The following is a 17857-nucleotide window of genomic DNA, read 5'->3' on the forward strand; positions in this document are numbered from 1 at the left end:
TGGATCGGACACTGTCCTTCAGCCTACACCTCAATGAACTCAAGGCCAAGGTGACATCCAGGGTTGCGCTGATCCGCCGCCTCGCTGGAACAACCTGGGGAGCCTCTGCTAAGACGCTGCGTATATCCACCCAAGCCCTGGTCTTCTCAGCAGCGGAATACTGCGCCCCAGTCTGGAGCAGAAGCCCCCATGCAAAAAAGATCGATGTGGCAATCAACAACGCCCTCCGGATCATCACGGGATGCCTGAAGCCCACCCCTGTGTCTCACTTGCCAGTCCTTGCTGGAATAGCTCCGGCCGGCCTCCGACGGGAGGCTGCCACCCTCGTCCTGGCCAGGAAAGCCCAAAAGCAGGACTGGCACATCCTGCATGGCACCACCACAACTCCAGCGCCTCCAAGCAGACTCAGGTCTCGTCACCCCTACAACAGGGCAGCACAGGAGATGCTCAACTCCATCTCTGAGGACATCTCCAGAGATGCATGGCTTGCAGCAGCGTGGAAGCAGGAGTGGGAGTCAGCCGGGCCCTCCCGCATGCATCGGTACATCTGGGAACCAGGAGATGGTGCCATAGCTGGAGATGACCTACCTCGCCAGCAATGGACCACACTAAACCGCCTAAGAACTGGGGTTGGGCGCTTCAATGCACCAATGCAGAAGTGGGGATTGGCGGACAGTGCGGCATGCGAGTGCGGTGACCCTGAGCAGACCGCCATCATATACACCTGCCCCTTATACAGACCACCCTCGGAAGCCAGCCTCTTTGACCTGGGACCAGAGATGCGGGCGTGGCTCCACGACACAGAGTTGGACCTCTGACGTTACACGAAAGAACACTCACCACGGTAAATGCTCCATATAACTATGAAAGCGCTAATGTTAATGTTCACTGCATACACGTAATATAGTTGCATGATGACCAAGCAGTGATACAGTCCACTGTAGCCTACAGCTACATGATGACCAAGCAGTGATACAGTCCACTGTAGCCTACAGCTACATGATGACCAAGCAGTGATACAGTCCACTGTAGCCTACAGCTACATGATGACCAAGCAGTGATACAGTCCACTGTAGCCTACAGCTACATGATGACCAAGCAGTGATACAGTCCACTGTAGCCTACAGCTACATGATGACCAAGCAGTGATACAGTCCACTGTAGCCTAAATGGTAAATGGTAAATGGTGCATTTATATAGCGCCTTTATCCAAGGCGCTTTACATAGATTGTGCATTACATTCACCCATTCACACACACATTCATACACCGATTGCGGCGGAAGCCATGCAAGGTACCAACCAGCACATCGGGAGCAATTTGGGGTTCAGTGTCTTGCCCAAGGACACTTCGACATGTAGCCAGGAGGAGCCGGGATTCGAACCGCCGACCCATGGATCATTGGACGACCTGCTCTACCTCTTGAGCCACAGTCGCCTACAGCTACATGATGACCAAGCAGTGATACAGTCCACTGTAGCCTACAGCTACATGATGACCAAGCAGTGATACAGTCCACTGTAGCCTACATGATGACCAAGCAGTGATACAGTCCACTGTAGCCTACATGATGACCAAGCAGTGATACAGTCCACTGTAGCCTACAGCATGATGACCAAGCAGTGATACAGTCCACTGTAGCCTACATGATGACCAAGCAGTGATACAGTCCACTGTAGCCTACATGATGACCAAGCAGTGATACAGTCCACTGTAGCCTACATGATGACCAAGCAGTGATACAGTCCACTGTAGCCTACATGATGACCAAGCAGTGATACAGTCCACTGTAGCCTACATGATGACCAAGCAGTGATACAGTCCACTGTAGCCTACAGCTATTTGGTTTCCAAATCCTACCGCTGTAGGAGTAGGCCTACAGCTATTGAATGTCCCCATCGTAGCGCAGCGCGCCTCATTGTGTGCCCAAAAGAACAGATCTGCAAGCTGTCGACACGGCATCGAGCGGCATGTTGATTGTTTGTATGTCTGTTCTTTTGGTTAGGCAACGCACATTACGCTGGTATGTGGGTTTGAGAGGCAATGATTAATTAAACTATATAGGCCTACAGTAGCTTAGTAGATTATAGCCACCTTGACAGTTGTATAACTCTGTTCGGGACTGTTGCACAACGTCAGCCAACGGTGAATGATGAAAAAGTTGCACTTTGTTAACGGGGACAGTATTGGACATATTAACTGCGTCACTTCAGAGGATCGCTGCTACTTTGATTCAGAAGATGTTTACTCACCCCTGGAAAACCATTAGAATGTTGGAAATGGAACATTATCAGCCAATTAACGTGAGTTACATAAATCCTTTATTCCGGCGATTAGTCCGTTCACACTCGCCTCAATAACATTTGAACCACGGCGCAAAGCGCCGCGACCATATAGTGGCATTTTAATTTTTTACTCTGGCTTTTTCGGGTTTTCGGGCCTAACATTATGGTAATTTTTAGGGTCGGGCCGAGCCTCGGGCCGACCAAGTTAGGGTAGGGTAGGGCCGGGCCTTAATTTTCAGGCCCGATGAGAACTCTAGTTGCGCCCCGTTTGATTTACTACTGTTTCCAACATGACAGCCATGTAACACACACACACACACACACACACACACACACACACACACACACACACACACACACACACACACACACACACACACACACACACACACACACACACACACACACAGTCATTTATAGCTAAACGTTGCTCTCAAAAATGGATTCTATTTGATCAACTCCCTTCCTTGTTTTCCGACAGTGCTGCAGCTGGCCAGACGCAGCCAGCTGGCCAGACGCAGCCAGCTGGCCAGACGCAGCCAGCTGGCCAGACGCAGCCAGCTGGCCAGACGCAGCCAGCTGGCCAGACGCAGCCAGCTGGCCAGACGCAGCCAGCTGGCCAGACGCAGCCAGCGCCACACTTATGGAATACTTTCATTACCGCAAGCAAGGAAATACCTTGTTTTGTTGTGTTTTGGGTCAATTTATTAATCTATGTATTAAGTAGCCTGTTATAAGCGGGATAATATCTGCCTAGCTGGTCATTGTCGGGATATAATTCACCTTCAGGCTTCAAGGTCCTTTCAATAATTAGTAACGCCCGATGCCCAAGACGAAGATTGATCAAAAAGACGGAGGTTATTGATCTCAAAACCGATTGCACAGGCTGGGAGCGCCGCTCCACAGGCTGGGAGCGCCGCTCCACAGGCTGGGAGCGCCGCTCCACAGGCTGGGAGCGCCGCTCCACAGGCTGGGAGCGCCGCTCCACAGCCTGGGAGCGCCGCTCCACAGCCTGGGAGCGCCGCTCCACAGCCTGGGAGCGCCGCTCCACAGGCTGGGAGCGCCGCTCCACAGGCTGGGAGCATCGCTCCACAGGCTGGGAGCGCCGCTCCACAGGCTGGGAGCGTCGCTCCACAGGCTGGGAGCGCCGCTCCACAGGCTGGGAGCGCCGCTCCACAGCCTGGGAGCGCCGCTCCACAGCCTGGGAGCGCCGCTCCACAGCCTGGGAGCGCCGCTCCACAGGCTGGGAGCGCCGCTCCACAGGCTGGGAGCGCCGCTCCACAGGCTGGGAGCGCCGCTCCACAGGCTGGGAGCATCGCTCCACAGCCTGGGAGCGCCGCTCCACAGCCTGGGAGCGCCTGTTGCGCAACATCAAATGTTGCGCAACAGTGGGACGTCATCGAAAATGTTCCCCCCCTGTTTAGCCGTCCAATTCTAACCAAAGATGCTATAAATAAAACAAAAAAACTCACTCATTGATTCACTCGTTACCAAAATCCATTTTAATTAAAAAAAGGTTCTCAGATATTATCAAATATTGATATGTGATTAAAATGTGATTAATTTCGATACATTAATTACAATCACAAAAATTTATTAGATTCATATTTGTTTATAATGCTCGTCCGTTACATACATTATTAACCATTTAAAGCCCAGCATTATACTAACGTTACATACATTATTAACCAATCAAAGCCCAGCATTATACTAACGTTACATACATTATAAACCAATCAAAGCCCAGCATTCTACTGTGGGACAAACATTGGATAAAAAAGTGCAGGACTCCGCCCAGACCACGGAGTAGGAGTCAATCTTAGCCAATCAGGATCAGTCTGTCATGATCACATGACTAGAGAGATAATGTGTACCGATGTTTGGACAAAATCTGGAGTAAAACAAAACAAAAAAATGATAATAAACCGTTTAGCAAAAATGGTAAACGGCGCTATAATCTATAATCTATAATCCATAATCTATAATTTCACTCACGGCAAAACGGACGCTGCGTTCAAGACTTGACACTTTTTATTTTTTAAACGAGCCACTCCTGCAAAACCTTAGATGCCAGTCTCTTAGCCAATCAGAATGGAATGTGAAAAATCTGACAGATCCGTCTTGATCACATGACTATGGTAGCGTAGCCTGAGCTAACGTTTTGGGTTTCTGTTCTAGAGGGGGCGGGTCGCGGCTGAGATTTGCACACACCCTGATAGGCTAATGTATAGCGATTAGTGTGATGTTTGGACTACATCTGTAGGAGTAAAACCACGAGAAAATACATCTCCAGAGGGCGCTATAGCAGGACGATGTGGAAATTGTGACATTGCTTCTTCGGCCGTGTGGGAATGTGCGCGAAACGTTCCATAGCAATCCAACGCTGTGTTAAATAAACGTCCCATAGCAATCCAACGCTGTGTTCGCGATTTGAGGCCTTTTGTTTCGAAACGGGCCACTAACTTTGGGAAACATTGAAAAACGGGTGCCCCGTTTTACGCCAATCGACCCAGCGGTGCCGGAGATTAGCCGCTGACACACATGGGCTGAAAAACAGTCCAAAAGAGCAGATCTCAACGTCACAGATCATGGCGTTCCGTTTTCAGCAAAGTTATGCAAGTTGTAGAGCAGAAAACAGAAAGTCACTAGGACAGAGCCCTGAGGTTCTCCGGGGTCTCGTGACAATGGGAATTAAGCCGTATTACACGGGAGGGCGTTCTTTATACTCATTATTGCACGCCTGCGGTGCCGTAGGAAAGGAGTTCCGAAAGGTATCGCATTAATGACGTTAAAGAACACCCTCTCGTGGAATATTGCAATTATTCAGAATCACTGAAAAATAATGCATTTTCAATGACAGATGAAGTCACTACGACCACAAATGTCCCAAGAAACTAGCTAGCCTAGCCACCCAGTCTGCTGCTCTCTGAGAGAACAGAAACTAGCTAGCCTAGCCACCCAGTCTGCTGCTCTCTGGGAGAACAGAAACTAGCTAGCCTAGCCACCCAGTCTGCTGCTCTCTGAGAGAACAGAAACTAGCTAGCCTAGCCACCCAGTCTGCTGCTCTCTGGGAGAACAGAAACTAGCTAGCCTAGCCACCCAGTCTGCTGCTCTCTGGGAGAACAGAAACTAGCTAGCCTAGCCACCCAGTCTGCTGCTCTCTGGGAGAACAGAAACTAGCTAGCCTAGCCACCCAGTCTGCTGCTCTCTGGGAGAACAGAAACTAGCTAGCCTAGCCAACCAGTCTGCTGCTCTCTGGGAGAACAGAAACTAGCTAGCCTAGCCACCCAGTCTGCTGCTCTCTGAGAGAACAGAAACTAGCTAGCCTAGCCACCCAGTCTGCTGCTCTCTGAGAGAACAGAAACTAGCTAGCCTAGCCACCCAGTCTGCTGCTCTCTGGGAGAACAGAAACTAGCTAGCCCAGCCACCCAGTCTGCTGCTCTCTGAGAGAACAGAAACTAGCTAGCCTAGCCACCCAGTCTGCTGCTCTCTGAGAGAACAGAAACTAGCTAGCCTAGCCACCCAGTCTGCTGCTCTCTGGGAGAACAGAAACTAGCTAGCCTAGCCACCCAGTCTGCTGCTCTCTGGGAGAACAGAAACTAGCTAGCCTAGCCACCCAGTCTGCTGCTCTCTGAAATAAAAAAAAGCACAGCTGAATTATTTGTTTTGATTAGCCGTTCCATTATTGTGATTTAAGCACGGCTAGAAAGCTGTTTCAACCAATCAGATTGCTTCCTCGAAACGACCTGTTGTATAATTCACATTATCTTACATTATACAACCGGTCGGAAGCAATCTGATTGGTTGAAGTAGCCACATAGCCGTGTCTAAGCCGCGCGTGTGTGTGTGTGTGTGTGTGTGTGTGTGTGTGTGCGTGCGTGCGTGCATGAGTGTCACATGCTGATAAACTATTTTAGTGTGGCGCGCGTCGCCATCTTGGATGCTAACAGCAATAGCGCCAACAATGCTATAGCGAGCTAAGACGGTGTCCGTCCTCGCTCCCAGAAAACACCAATGTTCCGGTCGCGATGACTGGGACGGGAAATCGGAAATGACCTCCGAACCTGGGGTTGGGAGGGGAGGGGGGGGGGGGGGGGTTGTTATTAGCTGAAGTGCGACAGGAAGTACTCCAGGTCGTATCTGGGCGGGCGGTGCAGGCCCAGCGCCTGGCACAGCGCCAGCAGGCGTGCGCGCGCGTCCCGCCCGCTGCGACCGTCCCTCACGCCCACGTTGCAGAACGGCTCCTCGTACTCCCCCGAGATCAGCTCGTCATCCGCGGCCAGCTCGTTGAGCCACAGCGCCCCCTCCTGGTGAAGATGGGGGGGAAAGGTTATTATTAAAACATTTAGAGGAGGACGATTCTACAAATGTCTTCTAAATCATGACAGTTTTCTGGGAAAAAAAACTCAACGTTTTTCACGTCAAGGACCCCCAAAAACGATATGTATTTGGCTGCAGACCCCCATCTCACCCCCCCTGCGGACCCCCATCCATTGGCTGCGGACCCCCATCCATTTGGCTGCGGACCCCCATCCATTTGGCTGCGGACCCCCATCCATTTGGCTGCGGACCCCCATCCATTTGGCTGCGGACCCCCATCCATTTGGCTGCGGACCCCCATCCATTTGGCTGCGGACCCCCATCCATTGGCTGCGGACCCCCATCCATTTGGCTGCGGACCCCCATCCATTTGGCTGCGGACCCCCATCCATTTGGCTGCGGACCCCCATCCTTTTGGCTGCGGACCCCCATCCATTTGGCTGCGGACCCCCATCCATTTGGCTGCGGACCCCCATCCATTTGGCTGCGGACCCCCATCCATTTGGCTGCGGACCCCCATCCATTTGGCTGCGGACCCCCATCCATTGGCTGCGGACCCCCATCCATTTGGCTGCGGACCCCCATCCATTTGGCTGCGGACCCCCATCCATTTGGCTGCGGACCCCCATCCTTTTGGCTGCGGACCCCCATCCATTTGGCTGCGGACCCCCATCCATTTGGCTGCGGACCCCCATCCATTTGGCTGCGGACCCCCATCCATTTGGCTGCGGACCCCCATCCATTGGCTGCGGACCCCCATCCATTTGGCTGCGGACCCCCATCCATTTGGCTGCGGACCCCCATCCATTTTTTAGTGAACTAGTCCCAGGAGTTCCAAAAGGCATGACAGAAGTGCATTAATGACAGTAAAGAACACCCTTGAGTGTAATATTAATGAATTGCATTTTTATAGCGCTTTTCCAAGTGCTCAAAGCGCTTTACAACGGTTCATTCATTCATACATTGGGAGGTGAAGCGGCGAACAGTCGACGCCACCGTCCTCACTTCACACATTCACAGACCGACGGTGGCGAGCTCACACCAACCGACTCACTGGAGGCAGGGTGGGGTTCAGTTTCTCATTGGAGACAGTGTGGGGTTCAGTGTCTCATTGGAGACAGTGTGGGGTTCAGTGTCTCATTGGAGACAGTGTGGGGTTCAGTGTCTCATTGGAGACAGTGTGGGGTTCAGTGTCTCATTGGAGACAGTGTGGGGTTCAGTGTCTCATTGGAGGCAGGGTGGGGTTCAGTGTCTCATTGGAGGCAGGGTGGGGTTCAGTGTCTCATTGGAGGCAGTGTGGGGTTCAGTGTCTCATTGGAGACAGTGTGGGGTTCAGTGTCTCATTGGAGGCAGGGTGGGGTTCAGTGTCTCATTGGAGGCAGGGTGGGGTTCAGTGTCTCATTGGAGGCAGGGTGGGGTTCAGTGTCTCATTGGAGACAGTGTGGGGTTCAGTGTCTCATTGGAGGCAGGGTGGGGTTCAGTCTCTCATTGGAGACAGTGTGGGGTTCAGTGTCTCATTGGAGGCAGGGTGGGGTTCAGTGTCTCATTGGAGACAGTGTGGGGTTCAGTGTCTCATTGGAAGCAGGGTGGGGTTCAGTGTCTCATTGGAGGCAGTGTGGGGTTCAGTGTCTCATTGGAGGGGTGGGGTTCAGTGTCTCATTGGAGACATGGTGGGGTTCAGTGTCTCATTGGAGGCAGGGTAGGGTTCATTGTCTCATTGGAGGCAGGGTGGGGTTCAGTGTCTCATTGGAGGCAGGGTAGGGTTCATTGTCTCATTGGAGGCAGGGTGGGGTTCAGTGTTTCATTGGAGGCAGGGTGGGGTTCAGTGTCTCATTGGAGGCAGGGTGGGGTTCAGTGTTTCATTGGAGGCAGGGTGGGGTTCAGTGTTTCATTGGAGGCAGTGTGGGGTTCAGTGTCTCATTGGAGGCAGGGTGGGGTTCAGTGTCTCACTGGAGGCAGGGTGGGGTTCAGTGTCTCATTGGAGACAGTGTGGGGTTCAGTGTCTCACTGGAGGCAGGGTGGGGTTCAGTGTCTCATTGGAGACAGGGTGGGGTTCAGTGTCTCATTGGAGGGGTGGGGTTCAGTGTCTCATTGGCGACAGTGTGGGGTTCAGTGTCTCATTGGAGGCAGGGTGGGGTTCAGTGTCTCATTGGAGGCAGGGTGGGGTTCAGTGTCTCATTGGAGGCAGGGTGGGGTTCAGTGTCTCATTGGAGGCAGGGTGGGGTTCAGTGTCTCATTGGAGGCAGCGTGGGGTTCAGTGTCTCATTGGAGACAGTGTGGGGTTCAGTGTCTCATTGGAGGCAGCGTGGGGTTCAGTGTCTCATTGGAGGCAGGGTGGGGTTCAGTGTCTCATTGGAGGGGTGGGGTTCAGTGTCTCATTGGCGACAGTGTGGGGTTCAGTGTCTCATTGGAGGCAGTGTGGGGTTCAGTGTCTCATTGGAGACAGGGTGGGGTTCAGTGTCTCATTGGAGACAGGGTGGGGTTCAGTGTCTCATTGGAGGCAGGGTGGGGTTCAGTGTCTCATTGGAGGCAGGGTGGGGTTCAGTGTCTCATTGGAGACAGGGTGGGGTTCAGTGTCTCATTGGAGACAGGGTGGGGTTCAGTGTCTCATTGGAGACAGGGTGGGGTTCAGTGTCTCATTGGAGACAGTGTGGGGTTCAGTGTCTCATTGGAGGCAGGGTGGGGTTCAGTGTCTCATTGGAGGCAGGGTGGGGTTCAGTGTCTCATTGGAGGCAGGGTGGGGTTCAGTGTCTCATTGGAGACATGGTGGGGTTCAGTGTCTTGCCCAAGGACACTTCGACACGTAGCCACTATGACCACCTGTAGCCACTAGGACCTCCTGTAGCCACTAGGACCACCTGTAGCCACTAGGACCACCTGTAGCCACTAGGACCACCTGTAGCCACTAGGATCTGTAGCCACTAGGACCTGTAGCCACTAGGACCACCTGTAGCCACTAGGACCTCCTGTAGCCACTAGGACCACCTGTAGCCACTAGGACCACCTGTAGCCACTAGGACCTCCTGTAGCCACTAGGACCACCTGTAGCCACTAGGACCACCTGTAGCCACTAGGACCTCCTGTAGCCACTAGGACCACCTGTAGCCACTAGGACCTCCTGTAGCCACTAGGACCTCCTGTAGCCACTAGGACCTGTAGCCACTAGGACCTCCTGTAGCCACTAGGACCTCCTGTAGCCACTAGGACCTGTAGCCACTAGGACCTCCTGTAGCCACTAGGACCTCCTGTAGCCACTAGGACCTGTAGCCACTAGGACCTCCTGTAGCCACTAGGACCTGTAGCCAGTAGGACCACCTGTAGCCACTATGATCTGTAGCCACTAGGACCTCCTGTAGCCACCTGTAGCCACTAGGACCACCTGTAGCCACTAGTACCTCCTGTAGCCACTAGGACCTCCTGTAGCCACCTGTAGCCACTAGGACCTCCTGTAGCCACTATGACCACCTGTAGCCACTAGGACCTCCTGTAGCCACTAGGACCACCTGTAGCCACTAGGACCTCCTGTAGCCACCTGTAGCCACTAGGACCTGTAGCCACTAGGACCTCCTGTAGCCACTAGGACCTCCTGTAGCCACTAGGACCTCCTGTAGCCACTAGGACCACCTGTAGCCACTAGGACCTCATGTAGCCACTAGGACCTCCTGTAGCCACCTGTAGCCACTAGGACCTGTAGCCACTAGGACCTCCTGTAGCCACTAGGACCTCCTGTAGCCACTAGGACCTGTAGCCACTAGGACCTGTAGCCACTAGGACCACCTGTAGCCACTAGGACCACCTGTAGCCACTAGGACCACCTGTAGCCACTAGGACCTCCTGTAGCCACTAGGACCTCCTGTTGCCACTAGGACCTCCTGTAGCCACTAGGACCTCCTGTTGCCACTAGGACCTCCTGTAGCCACCTGTAGCCACTAGGACCTCCTGTAGCCACTAGGACCACCTGTTGCCACTAGGACCACCTGTAGCCACTAGGACCTGTAGCCACTAGGACCTCCTGTAGCCACTAGGACCTGTAGCCACTAGGACCACCTGTAGCCACTAGGACCTGTAGCCACTAGGACCACCTGTAGCCACTAGGACCTCCTGTAGCCACTAGGACCTGTAGCCACTAGGACCTGTAGCCACTAGGACCACCTGTAGCCACTAGGACCACCTGTAGCCACTAGGACCACCTGTAGCCACTAGGACCTGTAGCCACTAGGACCTCCTGTAGCCACTAGGACCACCTGTAGCCACTAGGACCTCCTGTAGCCACTAGGACCTCCTGTAGCCACTAGGGCCACCTGTAGCCACTAGGACCTGTAGCCACTAGGACCACCTGTAGCCACTAGGACCACCTGTAGCCACTAGGACCACCTGTAGCCACTAGGACCTGTAGCCACTAGGACCACCTGTAGCCAATAGGACCTCCTGTAGCCACTAGGACCACCTGTAGCCACTAGGACCACCTGTAGCCACTAGGACCACCTGTAGCCACTAGGACCACCTGTAGCCACTAGGACCTGTAGCCACTAGGACCACCTGTAGCCACTAGGACCTCCTGTAGCCACTAGGACCTCCTGTAGCCACTAGGACCACCTGTAGCCACTAGGACCACCTGTAGCCACTAGGACCTGTAGCCACTAGGACCTGTAGCCACTAGGACCTCCTGTAGCCACTAGGACCACCTGTAGCCACTAGGACCACCTGTAGCCACTAGGACCTGTAGCCACTAGCAACCTGGTGCAGCGCGCGGAGCTGGCCGTGCTCTTTAGCACCCCCAGGTGTTGGGACACTGACCTGGTGCAGCGCGCGGAGCTGCCCGTGCTCTTTAGCGCCCCCCAGGTGTTGGGACACTAACCTGGTGCAGCACGCGGAGCCTCGCTGGGCTGGCTGTGCTCTTTAGCGCCCCCAGGTGTTGGGACACCACCACCATGACGCCGGCGAAGTGTCCGCGCGCGGGCAGCCCTGCGGCCGATGGGAGGCGGGGCCTGACGCCGCAGGCCGCCGCCAACGCGGACAATAGCAGGTCGACGCCGTACAGCTCCAGGATCCAGTCGCGCAGGTAGAACCCGCCCATTCGCGCGTTGATCTCTATGAGACGCGGGCCCGCGGGCGTCATCTGGAGGGGGAGGGGGGGGAGAGGGAGGGGGTGAGAGAGAGAGAGAGAGAGAGGGGGGGGGAGAGAGGGGGAGGGCGAGAGAGGGGGGAGGGGGGGAGAGAGAGAGAGAGAGAGAGAGAGAGAGGGGGGGGGGACAGGGGGGGAGAGAGAGAGAGAGAGAGAGGGGGGGATGAGAGGGTGAGACAGACAGACAGACAGACAGACAGACAGACAGACAGACAGACAGACAGACAGTGTTAGTCTAAATATACTGACAATTTAATAAAACTAGACTAAAATGTTAGGAAGGGACTAGTGGACTAGAGATCCAGTAGGAAGGGCCTAGTGGACTAGAGATCCAGTAGGAAGGGCCTAGTGGACTAGAGAGATCCAGTAGGAAGGGACTAGTGGACTAGAGATCCAGTAGGAAGGGCCTAGTGGACTAGAGATCCAGTAGGAAGGGACTAGTGGACTAGAGATCCAGTAGGAAGGGACTAGTGGACTAGAGATCCAGTAGGAAGGGACTAGTGGACTAGAGAGATCCAGTAGGAAGGGACTAGTGGACTAGAGATCCAGTAGGAAGGGCCTAGTGGACTAGAGATCCAGTAGGAAGGGACTAGTGGACTAGAGATCCAGTAGGAAGGGACTAGTGGACTAGAGAGATCCAGTAGGAAGGGACTAGTGGACTAGAGAGATCGAGTAGGAAGGGACTAGTGGACTAGAGAGATCCAGTAGGAAGGGACTAGTGGACTAGAGATCCAGTAGGAAGGGACTAGTGGACTAGAGAGATCCAGTAGGAAGGGACTAGTGGACTAGAGATCCAGTAGGAAGGGACTAGTGGACTAGAGATCCAGTAGGAAGGGACTAGTGGACTAGAGATCCAGTAGGAAGGGACTAGTGGACTAGAGATCCAGTAGGAAGGGACTAGTGGACTAGAGAGATCCAGTAGGAAGGGACTAGTGGACTAGAGAGATCCAGTAGGAAGGGACTAGTGGACTAGAGATCCAGTAGGAAGGGACTAGTGGACTAGAGATCCAGTAGGAAGGGACTAGTGGACTAGAGAGATCCAGTAGGAAGGGACTAGTGGACTACAGAGATCCAGTAGGAAGGGACTAGTGGACTAGAGAGATCCAGTAGGAAGGGACTAGTGGACTAGAGAGATCCAGTAGGAAGGGACTAGTGGACTAGAGATCCAGTAGGAAGGGACTAGTGGACAGAGATCCAGTAGGAAGGGACTAGTGGACTAGAGAGATCCAGTAGGAAGGGACTAGTGGACTAGAGAGATCCAGTAGGAAGGGACTAGTGGACTAGAGATCCAGTAGGAAGGGACTAGTGGACTAGAGATCCAGTGGGAAGGGACTAGTGGACTAGAGATCCAGTAGGAAGGGACTAGTGGACTAGAGAGATCCAGTAGGAAGGGACTAGTGGACTAGAGATCCAGTAGGAAGGGACTAGTGGACTAGAGAGATCCAGTAGGAAGGGACTAGTGGACTAGAGATCCAGTAGGAAGGGACTAGTGGACAGAGATCCAGTAGGAAGGGACTAGTGGACTAGAGAGATCCAGTAGGAAGGGACTAGTGGACTAGATATCCAGTAGGAAGGGACTAGTGGACTAGAGAGATCCAGTAGGAAGGGACTAGTGGACTAGAGATCCAGTAGGAAGGGACTAGTGGACTAGAGAGATCCAGTAGGAAGGGACTAGTGGACTAGAGAGATCCAGTAGGAAGGGACTAGTGGACTAGATATCCAGTAGGAAGGGACTAGTGGACTAGAGAGATCCAGTAGGAAGGGACTAGTGGACTAGATATCCAGTAGGAAGGGACTAGTGGACTAGAGAGATCCAGTAGGAAGGGACTAGTGGACTAGAGATCCAGTAGGAAGGGACTAGTGGACTAGAGATCCAGTAGGAAGGGACTAGTGGACTAGAGATCCAGTAGGAAGGGACTAGTGGACTAGAGATTCAGTAGGAAGGGACTAGTGGACTAGAGATCCAGTAGGAAGGGACTAGTGGACTAGATATCCAGTAGGAAGGGACTAGTGGACTAGAGATCCAGTAGGAAGGGACTAGTGGACTAGAGAGATCCAGTAGGAAGGGACTAGTGGACTAGAGATCCAGTAGGAAGGGACTAGTGGACTAGAGAGATCCAGTAGGAAGGGACTAGTGGACTAGAGATCCAGTAGGAAGGGACTAGTGGACAGAGATCCAGTAGGAAGGGACTAGTGGACTAGAGAGATCCAGTAGGAAGGGACTAGTGGACTAGAGATCCAGTAGGAAGGGACTAGTGGACAGAGATCCAGTAGGAAGGGACTAGTGGACTAGAGAGATCCAGTAGGAAGGGACTAGTGGACTAGAGATCCAGTAGGAAGGGACTAGTGGACAGAGATCCAGTAGGAAGGGACTAGTGGACTAGAGAGATCCAGTAGGAAGGGACTAGTGGACTAGAGAGATCCAGTAGGAAGGGACTAGTGGACTAGAGAGATCCAGTAGGAAGGGACTAGTGGACTAGAGAGATCCAGTAGGAAGGGACTAGTGGACTAGATATCCAGTAGGAAGGGACTAGTGGACTAGAGATCCAGTAGGAAGGGACTAGTGGACTAGATATCCAGTAGGAAGGGACTAGTGGACTAGAGATCCAGTAGGAAGGGACTAGTGGACTAGATATCCAGTAGGAAGGGACTAGTGGACTAGAGATCCAGTAGGAAGGGACTAGTGGACTAGAGATCCAGTAGGAAGGGACTAGTGGACTAGATATCCAGTAGGAAGGGACTAGTGGACTAGAGATCCAGTAGGAAGGGACTAGTGGACTAGAGAGATCCAGTAGGAAGGGACTAGTGGACTAGAGAGATCCAGTAGGAAGGGACTAGTGGACTAGAGATCCAGTAGGAAGGGACTAGTGGACAAGAGATCCAGTAGGAAGGGACTAGTGGACTAGAGAGATCCAGTAGGAAGGGACTAGTGGACTAGAGATCCAGTAGGAAGGGACTAGTGGACTAGAGATCCAGTAGGAAGGGACTAGTGGACTAGAGATCCAGTAGGGACTAGTGGACTAGAGAGATCCAGTAGGAAGGGACTAGTGGACTAGAGATCCAGTAGGAAGGGACTAGTGGACAGAGATCCAGTAGGAAGGGACTAGTGGACTAGAGATCCAGTAGGAAGGGACTAGTGGACTAGAGAGATCCAGTAGGAAGGGACTAGTGGACTAGAGAGATCCAGTAGGAAGGGACTAGTGGACTAGAGAGATCCAGTAGGAAGGGACTAGTGGACTAGAGAGATCCAGTAGGAAGGGACTAGTGGACTAGAGATCCAGTAGGAAGGGACTAGTGGACTAGAGATCCAGTAGGAAGGGACTAGTGGACTAGAGAGATCCAGTAGGAAGGGACTAGTGGACAGAGATCCAGTAGGAAGGGACTAGTGGACTAGAGAGATCCAGTAGGAAGGGACTAGTGGACTAGAGAGATCCAGTAGGAAGGGACTAGTGGACTAGAGATCCAGTAGGAAGGGACTAGTGGACTAGAGATCCAGTAGGAAGGGACTAGTGGACTAGAGAGATCCAGTAGGAAGGGACTAGTGGACTAGAGATCCAGTAGGAAGGGACTAGTGGACTAGAGAGATCCAGTAGGAAGGGACTAGTGGACTAGAGATCCAGTAGGAAGGGACTAGTGGACTAGAGATCCAGTAGGAAGGGACTAGTGGACTAGAGATCCAGTAGGAAGGGACTAGTGGACTAGAGATCCAGTAGGAAGGGACTAGTGGACTAGAGAGATCCAGTAGGAAGGGACTAGTGGACTAGAGATCCAGTAGGAAGGGACTAGTGGACTAGAGAGATCCAGTAGGAAGGGACTAGTGGACTAGAGAGATCCAGTAGGAAGGGACTAGTGGACTAGAGATCCAGTAGGAAGGGACTAGTGGACTAGAGATCCAGTAGGAAGGGACTAGTGGACTAGAGATCCAGTAGGAAGGGACTAGTGGACTAGAGATCCAGTAGGAAGGGACTAGTGGACTAGAGATCCAGTAGGAAGGGACTAGTGGACTAGAGATCCAGTAGGAAGGGACTAGTGGACTAGAGATCCAGTAGGAAGGGACTAGTGGACTAGAGAGATCCAGTAGGAAGGGACTAGTGGACTAGAGATCCAGTAGGAAGGGACTAGTGGACTAGAGAGATCCAGTAGGAAGGGACTAGTGGACTAGAGAGATCCAGTAGGAAGGGACTAGTGGACTAGAGAGATCCAGTAGGAAGGGACTAGTGGACTAGAGATCCAGTAGGAAGGGACTAGTGGACTAGAGATCCAGTAGGAAGGGACTAGTGGACTAGAGAGATCCAGTAGGAAGGGACTAGTGGACTAGAGAGATCCAGTAGGAAGGGACTAGTGGACTAGAGATCCAGTAGGAAGGGACTAGTGGACTAGAGATCCAGTAGGAAGGGACTAGTGGACTAGAGATCCAGTAGGAAGGGACTAGTGGACTAGAGATCCAGTAGGAAGGGACTAGTGGACTAGAGATCCAGTAGGAAGGGACTAGTGGACTAGAGATCCAGTAGGAAGGGACTAGTGGACTAGAGATCCAGTAGGAAGGGACTAGTGGACTAGAGATCCAGTAGGAAGGGACTAGTGGACTAGAGAGATCCAGTAGGAAGGGACTAGTGGACTAGAGATCCAGTAGGAAGGGACTAGTGGACTAGAGATCCAGTAGGAAGGGACTAGTGGACTAGAGAGATCCAGTAGGAAGGGACTAGTGGACTAGAGAGATCCAGTAGGAAGGGACTAGTGGACTAGAGAGATCCAGTAGGAAGGGACTAGTGGACAGAGATCCAGTAGGAAGGGACTAGTGGACTAGAGAGATCCAGTAGGAAGGGACTAGTGGACTAGAGAGATCCAGTAGGAAGGGACTAGTGGACTAGAGATCCAGTAGGAAGGGACTAGTGGACTAGAGATCCAGTAGGAAGGGACTAGTGGACTAGAGATCCAGTAGGAAGGGACTAGTGGACTAGAGATCCAGTAGGAAGGGACTAGTGGACTAGAGAGATCCAGTAGGAAGGGACTAGTGGACTAGAGAGATCCAGTAGGAAGGGACTAGTGGACTAGAGATCCAGTAGGAAGGGACTAGTGGACTAGAGAGATCCAGTAGGAAGGGACTAGTGGACTAGAGATCCAGTAGGAAGGGACTAGTGGACTAGAGATCCAGTAGGAAGGGACTAGTGGACTAGAGATCCAGTAGGAAGGGACTAGTGGACTAGAGAGATCCAGTAGGAAGGGACTAGTGGACTAGAGAGATCCAGTAGGAAGGGACTAGTGGACTAGAGATCCAGTAGGAAGGGACTAGTGGACTAGAGATCCAGTAGGAAGGGACTAGTGGACTAGAGATCCAGTAGGAAGGGACTAGTGGACTAGAGATCCAGTAGGAAGGGACTAGTGGACTAGAGATCCAGTAGGAAGGGACTAGTGGACTAGAGATCCAGTAGGAAGGGACTAGTGGACTAGAGATCCAGTAGGAAGGGACTAGTGGACTAGAGAGATCCAGTAGGAAGGGACTAGTGGACTAGAGATCCAGTAGGAAGGGACTAGTGGACTAGAGAGATCCAGTAGGAAGGGACTAGTGGACTAGAGATCCAGTAGGAAGGGACTAGTGGACTAGAGATCCAGTAGGAAGGGACTAGTGGACTAGAGAGATCCAGTAGGAAGGGACTAGTGGACTAGAGAGATCCAGTAGGAAGGGACTAGTGGACTAGAGATCCAGTAGGAAGGGACTAGTGGACTAGAGATCCAGTAGGAAGGGACTAGTGGACTAGAGAGATCCAGTAGGAAGGGACTAGTGGACAGAGATCCAGTAGGAAGGGACTAGTGGACTAGAGAGATCCAGTAGGAAGGGACTAGTGGACTAGAGAGATCCAGTAGGAAGGGACTAGTGGACAGAGATCCAGTAGGAAGGGACTAGTGGACTAGAGATCCAGTAGGAAGGGACTAGTGGACTAGAGAGATCCAGTAGGAAGGGACTAGTGGACTAGAGATCCAGTAGGAAGGGACTAGTGGACTAGAGAGATCCAGTAGGAAGGGACTAGTGGACTAGAGATCCAGTAGGAAGGGACTAGTGGACTAGAGATCCAGTAGGAAGGGACTAGTGGACTAGAGATCCAGTAGGAAGGGACTAGTGGACTAGA

General features: G+C 52.7%; 1 protein-coding gene across 1 annotated transcript in view; it reads right to left on the reverse strand.

Moving 5' to 3' along the window:
• Positions 1-6371: 6371 nt before the first annotated feature.
• The window catches only part of LOC306919084 (carnosine synthase 1-like), a 103589-nt gene continuing 92103 nt past the window's right edge, over positions 6372-17857 (reverse strand). Inside the window, exons 17-18 of the mRNA XM_079531919.1 lie at positions 11463-11723; positions 6372-6591 (exon numbers count right to left, since the gene is read on the reverse strand). Of these exons, the coding sequence (XP_079388045.1) occupies positions 6388-6591; positions 11463-11723 (465 nt within the window). The 3' untranslated portion in view covers positions 6372-6387. The remainder of the gene's footprint in view (positions 6592-11462; positions 11724-17857) is intronic.

Source organism: Electrona antarctica, assembly GCF_951216825.1.
Source record: "Electrona antarctica genome assembly, contig: scaffold_292, whole genome shotgun sequence".
Lineage (NCBI taxonomy): Eukaryota > Metazoa > Chordata > Actinopteri > Myctophiformes > Myctophidae > Electrona > Electrona antarctica.